Source organism: Ambystoma mexicanum, chromosome 2q, assembly GCF_040938575.1.
Source record: "Ambystoma mexicanum isolate Mex_15411 chromosome 2q, UKY_AmexF1_1, whole genome shotgun sequence".
Taxonomy (NCBI): Eukaryota; Metazoa; Chordata; class Amphibia; order Caudata; family Ambystomatidae; genus Ambystoma; species Ambystoma mexicanum.
In genome coordinates, this window is record NC_090924.1 from 946,656,480 (window position 1) to 946,674,782 (window position 18,303).

The 18,303-nt window shown below is 43.4% G+C and overlaps 1 protein-coding gene across 1 annotated transcript in view; it reads right to left on the bottom strand.

Annotated features, from left to right (window-relative positions):
• Positions 1-18,303, bottom strand: part of DNAH11 (dynein axonemal heavy chain 11) — a 4,227,155-nt gene that overhangs the window by 2,087,543 nt on the left and 2,121,309 nt on the right. The window contains exons 33-35 of the mRNA XM_069648254.1: positions 11,681-11,837; positions 11,436-11,581; positions 11,221-11,337 (exon numbers count right to left, since the gene is read on the bottom strand). Coding sequence (XP_069504355.1) covers positions 11,221-11,337; positions 11,436-11,581; positions 11,681-11,837 — 420 coding nt within the window. The remainder of the gene's footprint in view (positions 1-11,220; positions 11,338-11,435; positions 11,582-11,680; positions 11,838-18,303) is intronic.

The window sequence follows — 18,303 nt, forward strand, 5'->3', positions numbered from 1 at the left end:
TCAACACAGTTTGGTTTCTTATCATTTCTCCCCTCGACTCACCAGCTGTGATCGACTGCTTGGCTTTTCTTGTCTCTGGAGTCAAAGAGGGTACCACAGTAGCAAGCGTCTCTCCCTATTCTGCTTATCAGTGTAGGAGGACTTTGTGTACCATTGAAATCTTCTACAACATACGCTGACTATTGTTTGTGGTCTTACAATTCCTTTCACGGAGGATTTGCAAGTCTGGGTCAGAAAGGGCAAGGTCGCTTCTCTTCTTGTCACTCCTTCGGTTCTCGCTGCTTTTCTTCTCCTCTTGAACTGCCATACTTGGATAGCTGTCTCGTTGTGCGATCTGGCTTGCGCATCGTGTGCTCTCGTGTTCCATCTTTTATCCCTGTGTGGAAGGGAACGGGCTGTCAGGTATGTGTTATTTGTGTTGGGACATGACAGGTTAACGGCTCTGGTGTTAGTCCGTTGTCTGTCCTGGTGTGCGAAAGTGTTTGTGCTGGAAAAGGGGGGAGGGTAGAGTTTCTGAGTATCCTACATGGTAGGATGGGGAAAAGGTGTTGAAAGAAGGGGGATACCATATCTCACCCATCAGTGTCCCACTTCCAATCTCGAAGACCCCCCATCCAGGTGATCCTCCCTCACTGGTCCTCCTTCAGAAACTGGATCCCATTGTGATGGCTGTGTCCTGGTCACCTGGATGACAAATCCACCGGGACTAGTAAGTGAGAACCCTTCAGGTTTCTCACAGTTCCTAGACATGGATCTTTAGGTACTAGATACCCAAAGAAGAGGCAATAGATACCTAACTTTCCACACAGCAATTATAAATGTAGAGTCTGCTGCATGGCAACAATCTGTTCCTTCTCATCCCCTCCATAAACTCTCAGAGTCTGAAGTATCTAGGCAGCTGCAAGTGATGCATATTGCATTCTCCATGCTGTGGAATGTAACATAGTGAGGCTGACCGCACACCACTCGGCAGAAAAATGTAGCTCCATGTTCGAGTAAGCTGTTCATCTACACCATCTAGAAATCTAAACACTGATGGTTTCTAGAAGACCAGAGCTTCTCCTGAGTCATCGAGGGCTGTAGGCTTGTAGCTGGAAATATGTTATCATCAAAGGAGTCTGCTGGTGACCTATTGTAGCTCAATAAAAAATATGTGTTTGCTTAGTGAAGGAGTGCATGGTGATCACCTTATCATGTCTTCAAAAGACACATGGATTCTCAGTTGTTACTGAGATCTGTTCCACTAGGGTCATTTGATAAGATTAAAATGGCAGCCCATAACCAATCACTCCTCTAAAAGGTTCCTCTGCAAGTCAGTGAAAGAGCTTATCTGGAACGAAGAGTCCCAAACAGCAAATGGAGGTGTATTATACATTGTGGCTGACCATACCTTCCCTTAGTCATTCAGATCCAATGTGATTCCCAATTGTGCTGGCTCAGGAAGGAGAAAGGTGTCAATTTCAATTGATAGTGGAAGGCTTGAGCAAAATACAAACCACATCTTTTACAAGTTGGAGTTCGGTAGACGGTTATACTACCACCTAGCAGGGAGGTGAGGCAGGAACATCACAATGAAATAAAGTGGTTCCCTGCTCTTCAGGCAGGGGCGGACTCGCAAGGGGGGCAAAGACTGGCTGGGCATTTGCCCTGCACCAGAGCTCCAAAATGTAAAAAAAAAATCGAAAAAGACAATATTCTCAGAAAGTCACCTTCCACAAAGGATCTGAGTGCTACAAAACCTGGTGAGATTCTTTGTTAATCGGACGAGTAATTTCATCTTGATTTCAACAATCTTGTAGATGTGCCTGGGTGGCCCTCACATAATTACCTCCACAGTGAATGATATGGCGAGGAGTCTTGGCTGCAGGGGCATGTTCATACCGCTCAGTGGCAATGTAATAATTTAAATAATAGATTCTGTGACTCTGGACGGTAATGTTGGCACCACTCCTCCCCATACACCATTGGTCTTTTACAATCCACAGTAGCTTATTATGACTCTTACTTGCCAAGGGAGTAAGGATACATATCTTATTAGAATCTACCAATGCTTTCCCTATGTTCTGGTGAATTTCTTGATCACAAATGTGTTCATACAACAAGAGTTTAATAGCACTGGGAATAGCAACCATGGATGTTACTTATATAGTGATTATGATATGATATGATAGGTTACACGTTTAATATCCAGAGGTTTCTAAGCAAGGACCCGGGGATCGAACCTGTGTTGCTCTGTGTCATCTTGCTTCCAAGTCGAGGAAGTTGCCGCTGAGCTATCCTCCTGAGATGTATATACAATAGGTTGTTGGACTTTTTGTTTTAGTTACTTTTGGGGGCAGTTGAAAAACACACATAGAAAGATGTAATATTCGGGTATTCATTATTAGAAGACTACAACGTAATGTGGTCACTCAGAGTTTGGCAGATTATTTAATACTGCTGAAGAAAGTTCCTGGCTCTGCTGGTGGTCTATCTGAAAATCAGCCCTACTCAAAGTTTACCACCAGGAGAGGTGGGGTATTCTGGAATATCTCCAGTGATATTTCAGAAATGCCAAATTCAATGTTGCTAATCTAAAAACAATTGTTTAATTTTTTTTAGCAATTTTCAGCATCAATATGATGAGAGAAATGTATTATGTACAGTAGTGGCTCATATATCTACTGTTGATTTTTTTAATGCACAAAAGGGTAAATTCTGGCCCTTTTGTGCATTATATGGGAAACGTGGTGAGCAGAGGCAAACGGAGATGGACCCCTTTTTACCCCATCAACATGGTCCTTTGCAAACGTTTTTCACTCTATTGAAGGGAAACACATGTGCTTCTCGTCTGTACAGTAAGAAAATGTAAAAAAATGTGTGGCCATTTGTGATTTTTTACCTCCATCATCTCGGTGGAGGTAAAAATAGGTTGATTTTCTGCAAAACATTCACCTAAAATACTACTATGGGTATTCCCATGGAATACCAATCTTGGTATTCGATAAAATCCTCAATTGGGTGGATGGTAAAATCAGTGATATTTGGTTGGTAACAATGTTGCTGTTATTGCCCAACTCTGAATCATCCTCTAAGTCTGTGATCGTTTTACATGGTCTTGTCCAGAACACACACACACACACACACACACACACACACACACACACACACACACACACGCACACCCTTATTTGAAAACACACATAAAGATAATAGGCTGCTCTTGCTCCCTCTCCATCATCAGGTTCAAGACATATTCCCCTAGCAATTCTCTCTTATTCAGTGAGTTGAATATGCAGCTGACTTTCCATGAAAGTGCAGCTTGGGAGCACAAAAAAAAACATGTCCCATAGTAGTCTTTCGCTCTTCATTATCCTAGTGCAGACCCCATTGCCCTATTACCAGCAAGACCTCAACCACAGCTTCTTGTCGTGTCTGTCAGAGGCTGACTTGAAAATCAAGGTGGTCTTATGTCTAACAGTAAGGCAGGGCACATGAAGGTGTTGAGGGACAAGGAATGGGCAATAGTGGGGCCAGGAATTGGTGACTGAGCAATGTGGCCAAAGGAAGGAGTTGCGTTCAATGGAAGGCACAGAGATTGAGTAAATAGCTAAAGGATGGAGCAATATGGGAACAGAGGTCTGAAAGTTAATTGCAAGAAAGGGGGGGGGCATTGATAATGTGGTGCAAGGGTAGGGCACCAGCGGATGAAAGGTAAGGAAAATAGGGTAAATGAGATGGAGGTACACATCTGGAATATAGGTGAGTTTGTTGGCTGTTGCTGAGATCTACATCTGGCCTGCATGTCACTGCACCTGATTGTGGACTGGCTTGATCCCTTTTATTTTTCTCAGTGATGCATACTTGCTTAAGGAACATGTTTCAATTACTAGTTCTTGTACATTCTTTCAGGTTGCTTGAGCATGTGACCTGGTGCTTTGAGAGTACACCCAATTGTACAGACTAAGATTATAATTATAGTAAACGTTCATTACAATTATAATCTTAGTCTGTTTTTCCAGATGTGTTTGCCTCAGGATACAGATGATTAATAGGCTTACCCCTTGTAGATACATAAGTGCTTTGAAAACCAGCTTTACTGAACAGTACGCTAGCTTATTCCTTGAATAACAACTTTGCAGAAATAATTTTTGTTTGTAATATTAAAGATGGAATAGGAGAACATGAAGTCTGCCATGCTTTCTTAATTGGAAACTGGAACCAGAAAGACAGGGCTCAAATCCCCTTTATTTTTCTAAGTGATGCATACTTGCTTTAGGAACATGTTTCAATTACTAGTTCTTGTACATTTTTTCAGGTTGCTTGAGCATGTGACCTGGTGCTTTGACAGTACACCCAATTGTACAGAATAAGATTATAATTATAGTAAACGTTCATTATAATTATAATCTTAGTCTGTTTTTCCAGATGTGTTTACCTCAGGATACAAATGATTAATAGGCTTCCCCCTTGTAGATACATAAGTGCTTTGAAAACCAGCTTTACTGAACAGTACGCTAGCTTATTCCTTGAAAAACAACTTTGCAGAAATAATTCTTGTTTGTAATATTGAAGATGGAATAGGAGAACATGAAGTTTGCCATGCTTTCTTTATTGGAAACTGTGGAACCAGAAAGACAGGGCTCAAATCCCCACCTTCTACAAAACATAAATGATGTGATCCTGAGCAAATCGCTTTTCATCACTGAGCCTTATTTTACTCGACTCTCACTCATAGGCTTTATACTCTATAGTTTTACTCTATTGTTAAGCATAGTGCTGAGGCAGCAGGATGACACGTTAGGCACTCTAGTTGTGGGGGTAAGTACACAGGGTGCAGGTATGGGTTTTGTGTTGTGGGCTGGGGAGGCAGGAAGCCAGGTTTGGGCATTTTGCCATACCAGCTCATGTTTGACTCTGAGAGCAAACCCAGACCGCCTGGTTCAGCAGTGGTTCTGCTCTACCAATGAAAGCTCTACCTCCGACACCTCTTTACATTGTTTTAAGACTAAAGATGGGAAGGGAGAAGATGTAGCCTGTCAAATTACAAACTGTGACGCATAAAAAACAGGGTTCACATTTCAGCTTTCCTATTCCACCAATGTTATTATTCTGATGAAATAATTTTACTATGTTTGGTAAGTGGCAGAATTTCTAAGGGTCTGGGTCTCTAAGAAAACACAAACATAACTGAAAAATATGTTACATAAAAGGAAAGTAATGCCAACAATGTCTACTCTATATATTTGAGAATGTGTGTGAGGTGGGAGAGGTTGGTATTGAGATTACTTGTTCTGCAAGTTGGGACAGCTGCACTGTGGACTTGGGCATTTGCACAGTGGGACTGAAAAGTAAACTTGCCCCTCAGGCAAAATGTTGCCAGTCCTCTCCTGTCTCCAGGTTCGGTTCTTAAAGAGTGCTTACAATCCTTGATGGGCAGACTTGAGGCCGCTCAGCATATATGCAGTTTTCCAAACATATAAAGACCATTGGGAAGCAGGCCATGTGTATTGCAGATCCAAATGCAGTTTTTTCCCCAAGTTGTATAGTTTTTAAGTTACATATCATTGTATGGATAAAACACCTGCGTTGACACTAACTGTATGCAAGTTCTTTAGATCACTACCACCTGATCCTAGATTAATGTAACATCATTGATTTCTAGGCACTTTCAATAATAATGGATTTGGTTTGGGCTTGGCATTGCCAGCTATAAACCAGACTTGAATTATACTTTTAAACATGTCATGAGAAAGATATCCAGCCGTTGGATAAAGATGCATACAATTGCACAGACAGGTTATATATCTAGCACAGTAGAATATTAGTATGGAAAGCAAAGTAATACGTTGCAGCCTTTGACATGTAGGCTGGGAAGCAGGTCTACTGTGTGCTTGATCATTAAAAGAAATACATGGTCTTTCCAGTGTTGACACATAGGCCAGAAGCACATAACCCTGGGTGGTAGCGGTGAGAGGTATAAATCAACATAACAAACATATGTTTCATAGAGTTTAACTAAATGAAGACATTGAACTCAATGGGGTTGCTTGTGCTCTTATGCAGAAGGGATGTGGCCAAGCAATTCTGACATTTTGGGGTGGGAAAAAGTCTAGTTCGAATATGGTCTTCCCTTTTTCTGGAATGGCTTGACAAGCTCAAACACGATGGCCTGGCAGGCTGCCCAGAGCAACACCAGAGGTAAAGATTGATAAAAAAACTTCCAGGCATGACCACTTTAATTTTGTAGAGGGATGGTGTTAGCCAACAATGTTTGGGGGTTAGAATATTAGGTAATTGTGGAAGGGGTGTGGGGCAGTTTCACTGTCAAATATAATATCTGCAACTCATACATTTGTTTGTTTGTTTATTTATTTGTAGCACGCGCCAGACCCAAAGGTATCAGGGCACGATGATAAGAATACTTTAAGCTTACAAGTTACAGGTTATACGATCACAAACGTACAGATCAATGGCAATTAGCATGTAATGCATTTACACAGCAGATAGATACAGTGGAGCGGCTGGTTTGGCTACTGGTCAGTTAGTTGATAAGACTAACCTATAGCTCGTTCCCTTTGTGCCAGTTGATGCAGTTTAATCTGAAGTGTGGGTATGTTTGGTCAAGTCTTAAGGAAGGCGGGAGGGAGTTCCACAGTTGAGCAGCTTTGACAGTGAAATTGTTCCCTCCAATTGTAGTCATTTTGAATGGGGGAACTGCGAGGCAGTTCGTATAGGCAATTCTCATGGGTCTGGAAGTGATTCTTCTTTTGAACCTCTCTGAAAGGTAGCTAGGTGCTAGGTTATTGAGACATTTAAATGTTAGGAATGCAGTTTTCAGTTTTATTTTGTTGGTTGTGGATAGCCAATTAGATTCTCTACTAATTGTTGAGATATGTTCTCTTTTGGAGATTCCTAGTGCCGCTCTAAGGGCGTTGTTTTGCAGTATTTGGATTTTCTGCATAATGTATTTATTTGCACCTAGATAGAGAGTGTTACAATAATCCAGTTTGGACAGCACGAGTGCTTGTGCCAATGTGGTGCAACTGGTTGTAGGGAGGTAGGGTTTAGCTGACCGGATTAGCTTACAAGTGTAGGCTGTGGAAGAGGCCATGGTGTTCACCTGTTTTGGGCTAGCGTCGAGGTAAAAACCTAGTGTTTTTACCTCCTTGGCAACTTTGATTGTGTGGCCATCTATGACAAAGGTTGTGTAGTCTTGACTAAGTTTCTTGATGTTGTCTGTAGTCCCCAGTATAATGAGTTCCGTTTTGTCATCATTCAGGCATAGACCATGACGTGCCATCCATGCCTGGATGATGAGGTATATCTTATTCACCAAGGCCAAATCCTTTTTGTAATCCCCAGAAAGTGGGATGAGAATCTGGGTGTCATCTGCATAGTTAGCGTAGGTGATGCCCAGATGGTCTAACTCATCAAACAGGGGCTTAGTAAAAATGTTATACAAGGTGGGGGGGACGCATGATCCCTGGGGCACACCGCATGTGATGGCACAGGGTCGGCAGCTGCTGAGGTAGAGAAGACCCTCATTGTTCTCTCACTTAAGAATGATTTGATCCATGCTATGGCTTGTGGTGAGAAGTGAGCTGCTAATTTTAGATGGTTGCAGAGCACTTTGTGATCCATGTCGAATGCTGCTGTGAGATCCAAGAGGAGTAGGGACGTTTTTCCTTGGTCTCTCAACTTGTCGACGTGGGCTTTAAGATCAATAAGTGCTGTTTCAGTACTGTTTTGTGGTCTGAAACCGGATCTGTAAATAAGCCACTTTATCTAGAATCTTTAGTAGAAAGGGCACTGTAGTGATGGGCCTGTAATTTGTTGGTATCGCCGGGTCTAGTGTTTGCTTCTTGAGGAGCGGCAGGACTCAAGATTCCTTGAGGTTGCTTGCTATAGTGCCTGAGGAGAATGAAGAGTTGATGAGTTTAGTGATGAATGGGGTTAGGTCTCTGGCAGCGTCTTTTATTATTTGAGCCAGGCAGTTGTCACCTCGGCAATTTGATGGTTTAAGAGATAGGATTATTTTTTCGACCTCCAGTATGGAGACTTTAGTGAAGTTCAAGTTATGTTCTGGTTTGGCATTGGTAGGTGAGTTGTTAGTTTGGGTAGTTGTTGAGGGTATGTTTAGTTTTTTCTTGTCAATTCTGACTTGAAGTGTGGCAATTTTGTCATTTAGGTCCTTCTGAATGTTAGAACACCATGTTTTATTTTTCTCACAGTTATCAGGAACTGGTATAGGGTTCTCTAGTTCCTTTCTGATGGAAGTAGTCTCCAAGAGGATTCGCACTTGCGTTTTTTCGTTCCTTAGTGTTTTTAGATATGGGGTAAACCAGGCATTTAGGTGTGCTCTAGGTTTGCTGTTTCTCAATTTTAATAGGGCAATAGTGTCCAGGGTGTTAGTCATGACAGTGTTAAATTCATTGACTAGAGATAGGGGGTCTAATGGGTGCGGCAGCGAGTTTAGGGTCGGGAGAATTAGTGGTAGTAGCATGTCTGTTATATTTTTTTTTGTTCCTTGTTAGTGTAGGGGGTGCTAGAGTATTATTTTGTGTTTTTACATCTACAGAAAAGGATATAAGGGCATGGTCTGTCCAGGCTTGTGGGCAGACGGAGGTGATGGTTGTGTTACAATTGTCGGCAGCCACCCAGTCAAGTGTACAGCCTTTAATAATCATTATGAAAACCCATCCCAGTGGATTAGCAAAGACACTAAAGTTGGCTAAAGCCATATGTAGGTTACGTCTATAAGAGTGCTTCAAAATGTCAAATTTTTCAGTATCTTCATACTATGGCTTGGCCATGAGCTTAAATACTCTTAGATTAAAATGTGCACTAGGTTCAGTATGGGAAATCACTTTAGTATGATATGATATGATATGGCATTTGTAACGCACCTATACACAAGAGTTTCAAGGCTGGGGGGGAACAAGGGGAAGACAGACAACGATCCTACTAGGCCAGGTATCATTCAGACCGCGCAAGTGCAGGGGTAGGGGAAGGGAAAAGTGCAAGGGGAAGGGGAGGGGGAAGTGCAATACAAGTAAGTAGAATACAAATAAATAAATAAATAGGGCCAGCAGGTGGCAAGTGCAAGGTAAGTGCAGGCAAGTGCTGGGAAGGGGGGGCTGTAGGGATACCGAGACAGTCCCGCAGTGCAGGGGATGCGATGCCAGGGAGGCAGTGCAAGTGGAGAGTGGCTGGGCCCAGGACCGAGGTCGGTGAGAGTGGCCCAGTTGCAGATTCAGTGCAATTTCAGTGTAGAATTTAGCAGGGGAGAGGGACAGAGAAGGCAGAGGCAAAGAGGAAGGTTTTGAGGTGCTTCCGGAACCGGAGATGGTTCTCCTCAAGTTTCAGGGAGGCAGGAAGGCTGTTCCAGAGGGAGGCCCCTGCCGCGGAGAGAGATCTACCCCCAGCTCGTTACTTTGAGAAGCGGCTGACCCTGAGGGAGTTGGAGACGGATGAGCGAAGGGCTCGGGAAGGAAGATATTTAGGGAGAGAGAGTTGAAGGTATTTTGGCCCAGGCCCCAGAAGGCCTTGTGGATAATGCAGAGCGTTTTGAACTTAATCCTCGCAGCCACTGGGAGCCAGTGTAGAGATTTCAGTCCTGGAGAGATACGGTCCCTGGGCTTGAGGCCAAGGACAAGTCTCACAGTTCTGTTCTGGATGAGTTGCAGAGGGCGGAGAGTGGAGGCAGGCAGATTAAGATAGAGGCCGTTACAGTAGTCCAGCTTCGAGAGAACCAGGGCTCGGGAGACAGTGAGCTTCTGGGGGAAGGAGAGGAAGAGAAGAATACCTCTGAGGAGGTGCAGCTGTTAGTGTGACTTCTTAGAGACGTCAGATATGTGAGGAGAGAAGGAGAGTGTAGAGTCGAAGATGAGCCCAAGGTTTTTAGCCTTGCAGGTAGGAGCAGGAAGAGGGCCAAGAGAGGCCGGCCAGAGAGCTGCAGGGAAGGAGGGAGTGGGTGTGCCAATGAGTAGAATCTCAGTCTTACTGGCATTAAGGCAGAGGTCATTGGCGGCACACCATACCTGGATAGCAGACAGACAGTCAGAGATGAGGGAAGGAGAGGAGGAGGCCGAGGGTAGCCTGAAAATGAGCTGGGTATCGTCCGCATAGTACTGAAAGTTGGGGCAGAGGGCGGCGATGCAGTGAGCAAGGAGTGACAGGTACTGGTTGAAAAGCCAGGGAGAGAGATTAGATCCCTGTACAGAGAAACTGTTTGCTTTAACATTACACCAATTCATGTTCATGTTAAAACCATTCCAGTTCAAGCAAGTTTACAATTAAGATGCTGACCACATGAAGAAACATTTGTTATGTTAATACTACAAAAACGTCAACATTAAATATACTAACATGCTTTGTTAATGTAATTTACTTAGTATTAAACTAGCATTTTGTACTTAGGCACTACAAACACTCCAAAACCTATATTGGTATTACCACTAAGTGCATATAGCCTTGTTATCATCAAGAAGGGTCATTTACCTTCAAAAGGCAACTTCAAGGCATTGCTAAGTTGGCCAGCAAGAACCTATACAATTTTCCCATTTGCCAATTATTTATTACTCTTAAGTCATTATTGATAACCTAGATGGGCCTTCATCTGAATATGATGCTAATAATAAAACGTTGTGGCATTTTAATGACCTCATCTTTTTAAAGTACTGCCTTGATATTCCATGGGTCAAACAGAATATTTACAGCATAGGGTACGAAACAAGTACGGCCTGGTGTAAGGATATGTTATTTGCACAAAGCATCACGTTCTATGTACCCCATGCCATATCTATATGTATCTTTTGCAATGCCAAGTAACAATCACAATGTTGTCCAAAGTATTTTACAATTGATTCTCCACAGAACCTCTGTCATTGTCTTAGACATACAGTTTTTTATACATACACACACACATTTAGACATAGAACTGACTCTGTGTTGCATACATGGGTCCACAATGCATTCTATTAAAGAGCACATCTGCTGATGACAGATAAACAGGCAGTCTTACCTTTAAACTGCATGTATATGCGCTGACAGGCATGTGCCCTGTTACTGTTGGATAAGGGGGACCCTTTCTGATTCAGCCCTCGAAGTGTGTCTTTGTTAGATTAATCAATGTGTGTTTTTTGGCAGATGAAATGGAAAACCATGTGGATTTATTGAACATTCATCAATAGGTTTGTATTATTTTTGGCATTGCATGGCCCAGGCCATCTCATTTACCTAAAAAGAGCCTTTAGATTTTCTGGTAATTCTGTTCGACCGGCGTACCCAGGATTCATAGTGATGAATATTCCCACTGATGGCTTCAATGTAATCGCCTCTCCAAGAAACAAAAATCTGCCATGAGAAAACAGACAGCTGGTCAGAAAACCGTTCATTGAGATTTCAATGTCACCCTAAGTACGCAATGCCACTCTGCAGGATAGGGTACATGCCTCTCTTTCTTATTGCGTATTGCGTCTTGTATGCTCTTCACTTGCACTGCCACGACTGACAGAACTTCTACCGAAATGCGGTTGAACTCATCGAAGCATCCCCATGTGCCGGTCTGCGCCAGGCCTTTGTAGATATTTCCTATGGACTAAAAAAGACACCAGCAGATAGCAATGCAAAATATCTCCATACAAGACACAATTTAAGACCCATCTGCAATCTACATAAGTCCTGCCTGGTTACACACCTTGTAGTCCATCTGCTCCGAGCAGTTGAAGACGTAGACCATCACCCCAAGCGCCCGCCCCAGATCTTTGGTCGTTTCCGTTTTCCCTGTGCCTGCTGGGCCAGCAGGAGCTCCACTCATTGTGAGGTGTAGCGATTGGGTTAGAGTGATGTAACACCTTTAACATACATAAAACAATTAATCACATTTCATGCATAACAGAACCAGAATTCTTAATTCTGTATTAATCAGTGCAGTAGCATTTACTTAATGGCTGAATGACATTATCTTATAGATAGTATTATCTTAATATATAATAGTGTGGCACACAGAGAGGGCTCTGAGAAAGTTACAGCCTGGATATTTTTGCATTAACCCTAGCATGTCTCATGCACATCAAGGGTCAGTATTTAGGCGAACAGTGAACTGTCAACACCATGGTGTGCCCTCCCCTTGCAGTGCGTCTGTATAGAGCCAATTTTATTTTCTGTGGAATAAAGAGTGGCAGATGTTGGCATTTAAATCAAAAGGAGCCATCCATGCGAAAATGTTAAATGAGCATGATTATTTGGATATATTTAATTGGATGTTAGCACAAATACATGTCATCTACATATGTCACTCTAGCAATCAGCAGCCACCGAAGAGGATACTGTGCATCAGAGTGTGCTGCACCTTAGATTGTGTGAGGGAATTTATGACGACAACATTAAGTAACAGGTAGGGCTCCAGCTTGTAAGCATGCACTTGTGGCAGGAAGTGAAAGAGACTGGGCCTCATTACGAGGTAGGAGGTAGCCATGGTGCTCTTAGCACCATGGCTACCCCTTACCGCATTCCGGGTCTGGGTTCACGAAATAGGGACTTACTGGGTCATTCCAACCTTGGAGGACCCGGTAAGTCCCCATTCCGGGAACCATTCCCCATTCCCATTCGAGCCCCCATAGGGCTCAATGGGAATGGGGATGGAGCTAATGACGGTACTGCAATTTGCGGTACCGTTATTAGCTCTGAAGTCCCTTAACGGTTCCCTTCCTTAAAGCCTGGTAAAACCAGGCGTTAAGGAAGGGACCCGCTAAGGGACTTCGGAATAGGGTGGTAAGGGTTCACCGGCACCGGTGTCCTTACCGGTGCCAGTAATCACTTACCACCTACCTCGTAATGAGACCCAGTAAGGCCTCCCCTAAACCAGTCCGGCATGACCATCCAGTGTGCTGTGTTTTCAAAATAGAAACTTAAATTTAAACAGCAGAGCAAGTGGCCAGCCAAGCATTCTAGTGTCTGCTCGCTGTACTCGTGGGCTCGAGTGATGACTGAAAGGAAAGCTAAACACCCATCCATTTGAGTTGTTCCCACGTTGTTGTTGGGAACAAAGACGTTGGATAATTTTTGGTCGAGGGGGGATTGATGCCCAAATTTGATATTTAATGGAGCAGGCTGCCACTTTAAATCCTAGTCTTGGTTATCAATAGTGGTACTCTAGCATCCCAGGCCACGGAAGATCTACGCAGTCCAGGATTCGCAAAAGCTAGGAGTAAAGAGGACCTAGCGGGAAACAAATTAAACCAAATGGGAAAGGTCAACAGTAGTCAAGAAATGTCAAAGACCCATACTTAATGCTATGAAAAAGGCAACAATAAAATGTATTGAGTAGGGGCAAAGGAAAGTCAATTTAGCAGCTTTGCAGATATTCCTTTGTTTGTTTAGGTGTAAATACATTCAGTTTAAAATATATATATATACGTTTTATATTTGATGCAGAAGGGGTGCCTCTGGACCCCAAAAACATTTTTTTTTTTTACATTTCCCACAGTGCATTGCATCACTGCAGCTTTTCATAACTGAAAAGATGCCATTTCTTTTTACTCGATGCAAGCGGTTCCCACGGTAGATCCACAGGAAGGAGAGAAAACAGGTTTCAAATGATTTTTGGAGGAGGGAAAGGGATGGTTTCAGATCAACATAGGAGTTGGGAGGATGGAGAGGACAAAAGAGGACCAATCTGTTAGTTGGACACTTTGGGGAGGGCGGGAGAACTCATTTTGAATAATTTAATTCTATGTCTTACCGACGCATAAAAGGTGGTGCAAGGGCGATTGTGATTAAGTTTCTGTGAGAAATATACAGCAGCAATTGAAGAAGGGGAAAAGCAGGGTGATTGGCCATGTAATATTGGGACATGGTAATTTACAACCAAAGGAGAAAGGGACTATGGCTGGTCTTTTGGCCGAATGGGTGCAATGATGACCGTGGTCACGGCTGAAGATCATGGCCCGTGGGACTTGATTTTTAATTGTGAGAGACATATGGGTCTTGGCCAGTGGCCATGGTCTTTTAATTGAATTGTGGCACTGCCCAGTGGCAATAACTGAAGGCCCTGCTTGTAGGAACTGAATATCTACTAGCAAGAGGGATAAATTCTAGTGTATTGCAACAAAACCCATTAAATTTGATGGGTGTCGGAAGTGGAAATCTTAACTCAGAACTGCCCAGGTCTCCACCCTTTGTAGAGCATATGAGCACATTCATGGACTCAAATAATGGATCAACAGTTAGATCAACAATGATGACATGAGGGTAACAAGCACTGGGGGCTCAGATTTAAGATTGTTGTCACTTTCCACACGCACTAAATGTCAATGCTTTGGAAGAAGATCATCTTAACATTTATTTTTTATATATATGTTTCCACACCTGTGTGCACTATTTATGAGGAAGTACTTCCTAAGAAAAAGAAGGAGAAGCCACAAGCTAAGGTGGCCTCTCATACCGAATAATGGTGACATGTGTTCCTATGGAGATTCCCACTCCAGTATGTATTTGCTCCTAGGACTGTGGGCTCATAGACACTACTGCAAGACCCATGTGTCCCTGCAGACATATATGGTCGAAATGCAGAGAGTCTACCAACAAATGTGGTAGGTAGTGAGAAGCTCTAAAATAAACACAGCCGTCCTATATACCATTGAAAATTTGAGCGTAATTTTAATCGGATTTTTCCCTTTGTTTTGAAGCAGAGGAACATGATCATGTAGGGTGGAATTGATTGTTACCGATATCTCCAAAACAACTCTGTATCATATTAAAGTATAGGTTAGACAAACAACTGAGTAGCCCTACACCGCAGTAAGGCCTGGTAAACGGTGCATGGCCATCAAAGTAAGGCAAATAACAGAGTCACAGGCTCGTCCCATGTTTTTCTTAGTTTTTGTAAGCATGTGATGAAGAAGCACCGTCTATTAGAGGAAGTAACTGTATCTTGTCCTTATGATCATCTAACTAGGCCTGTGGAAATGCAGAAAAGTGTTCTGTCCATTTGGTATTGGACATGTGGTACGGAAAACCAGAATTTCTGACTAGCAAGGGACCTGAGAAGCCAGTGAGCAAGAACACTGAAAGCTGGTTTAGAGGGTTCGGTGGAGAAATCCAATTGTTGTGCAAACTGTAGAAATGCTGTCAGTATTGCAAGCAATTGTCACCTGATGATTTAATGTAATCTGTATAAATTGGAGCGAGCCGGTGTGTTAGAGAGAGATACCATAGAGAGACTGACTGCTGACATGCTGACAGTAGAAACACCACAGGCAGAGATATATGAGAAAGAAGATCAAAGGAAGGAATGGTCCAGAAAAGTCACTGAGAAACACGAAAACAGAGAGATGTGCAGTGATGCTGAAACCTTATGTGATAGGAAGGACATTGCCTCAAAGACTGAATCTGGGTTTAGTGACAGGATTCAAGGGAAGGAATGTGAGAAAGAATACAATAGGTAAAATTTGTAAAAACTTTTATTGATGTTTCTGGGGTTGGAAAACTCCTACTCTACCCTATAACTAAGATGTGAGTGGTCTCGACCATCAAACGATAAACAAACAGTCCTAGTAGAGTCTGTCAAATCGAAATGGCCTAGGCTATCAAAACCTAATTCCTGCCCCATCTCTTGTACAAAAAGTGTATAAAGGGGAAATGTATGCAAAGGAAAAATAAGTGTTCAAATTAATAAAGGTAGCTAAATCAGCTCTCCTCCTCGCGTTAGACCTCACAGAGTAAGACGGTCTTTGTAGGCAGGATGACACACTCTGGATCAGCACAATAAACCATTCCAAAATGTGGATGGAGGCCCAACAGCCTTCCACGTTAAGGTCTCTCGTTCAGATCTCCCAACTAATCTTTCAACACAAAGTTCATGTAGGTCCCCCTCTGTCGGGCTCAGACCTCTTCAAACACAATGCACAAGGGTCCCCATTGTTGGGCTCAGACCTCTTCAAACACACAGTTCACGTAGGTCCCCCTCTGTCGGGCTCAGACCTCTTTAGCACACAGTTCACCAAGACCACTTTTGCGTATCGAAGACTTTCAAATGTGCGTGGCTTTCTTTACAGACCTCTACAGGACCAGTTCCACTTATAGTTCATAATTCAGCTGTCACTCTCCCCTTCTCTAGTTCAGCTTACTTTGCTTTTGCAATTCGTTCATTTCATGATTACAAACAATGCACCTTTCACAGAGAGTTTCGAGTGGGCTACTTCCTTTTGCTGGACCACTTCGTTACTCTGTATCACTGATTCCACAGCTGTCTTTTTACTACAAAGTTCATTCACAGGTGAGTCTTTCTTTGCATCTCATCCACACGCATGCAGCCTTCACCTGCGATTTAATGTTGTGAATTCAAACTTTCTTTAACACACACCGGTCTCTCAGGTTGCTTGCCAACTCACTGGATGTGTGCGTTTCTTTCTTGGTTTTATGATTTCCAATTCATGAGTCATGGTTAGTACCACAGGCTTGGCCTCACCTCCCCAACTCTGTGATTCACTCAGGAGGGTAACTGGTATCATTGACTCACAATGCAGACTTCACGTGCAGGGTCTGGCCTTCTCCATGTGTCTTTTGTAGCCTGTCGGAGGCAACAACCTCCAGTAGGGACCTCTTGGGGGTTTCAACCTGCTGCTCTCATCTCTTGGTCCATCGCTCTGCTCCAGTAGGTTGGCCTTCACCCCGGAAGTCCTGCTCACACTTGTGTTCGGCCTTGCTCAGCTGTGTCTTTTGGTGTTGCCTTTTATCTGTGTGAGGAGAGCTAATTGGAATCAGGTGTATGCACTTGAAGTCAATTGTCTGACTTCGCCTGACCCGATAAAAGGGACATGTCCAGTACGATATTTGAGAGAACGGGGGGAATACCGCTTCTCGCCATCGGCTGCCTCACCCCCACTTCCCGAAGACCCCTCACTCAGGTAATCCTCCTGCACTTGTCCACTCTCAGGAAACGCATCCAATTGAGATGGCCATGTCTTGGCCACCTGGATGACAAGTTCCTGAGGACTAGCGGATGACACACCCTTCAATTTCTCAGTTTCTCACATTAAGGACTTGCTGAACCATTCCAACTCCTGCTTTAAATACATATTGCTCTTCTGATAAGGTGTTATTGGCCTGTGCCCAAACAGTTATTCAATTATGAACTATCCTGCCCAACCATTTTGCTATAGAATCAATCAGTGACATTGGGTGATAGCGTCTTGGATTGAGTGTATTGCCTTTTTAAATAATGGTATTATTATATATGCTATCCAGCTCTGTGAAATGTGGTCATTAACCACTATAGTGATGAAAATTATAGTGAAGACAGGCACTGTAATCAGATTATTTTTCTTAAATGCAATTCAGTCACATTGCATGCTGGCATATTTTGCTATGCGGCTCAGAGTGCCGGCTCAAGTTCAAGTGTGAGCCATGTAGTATATGTTGCATGCTGACATATGCAGGAGCAGGAGCAGCTACACTCCAAGCCTCACATCTCGGAAGCTGCAGGAGCAGCTATACACTGAGTCACTGCATCCAGACGCCAGAGCAACCCTAAAGTGGGCTTCTAGCACAAAGGCCGCTGTCCGCTTCATCTTGCAGCTCTTTTGAAATCACGCCCGACCTCAGATGGCCGCTACCGTTGAGCCGTGTATTATTGTTTAGATTGGTTGCCTAGCAAAAAAGTACACAATGGCTTAATAGCCTATCTGAGTCTGCCGGAAGCCGGCCCCCACGCAAAAGGCCTTTAGCTTAAGGCCCCCCTGTCTGTGCCTTTCCGTTCTGCTGGCCCCATGGCCCAGGCATGCTGCCCCTTCCTACCTGCATCCTGGCCATTATTCCCCATCTGACTAACAAGAGCATGGCAGACCAAAAATCCATCTCAACGGTCTAGGCGAAGCTCAGACACTAAGCTGTGCCACCCATAATCGATCATACTGCTGTGGTAAGCACACCTTGTGATTAAACTGTACCAGAACCTTTAGTGTATAAGTAAAACATATAACGGCTAATGATGCTACGCTACTTAACCTAACCTTGCAAAATGACTAATCAGAAATGCCTGTACTCATCTCAATGTGTTTTTTTCGCAACACCGTCTAGCATGCTATAGCCTATCCAGCTTGTTACGCTCTAGACGTCCGACTCTTGATCGCTGCTTGCCAGCATTCTATATTCGCGTTATTACCTGACTGCACCTAGCAGCACTACTGGCTGCATGTCTCTCATCTTCGATAGCAACATTGCCCTCTGAGCCCCAACAATGCCAGGCTGCATTACCTGCCACTTGCCCTCACCTGTGACTGTAATACTTCCCTCAGAGATCCTGCTTCTCATTACTCG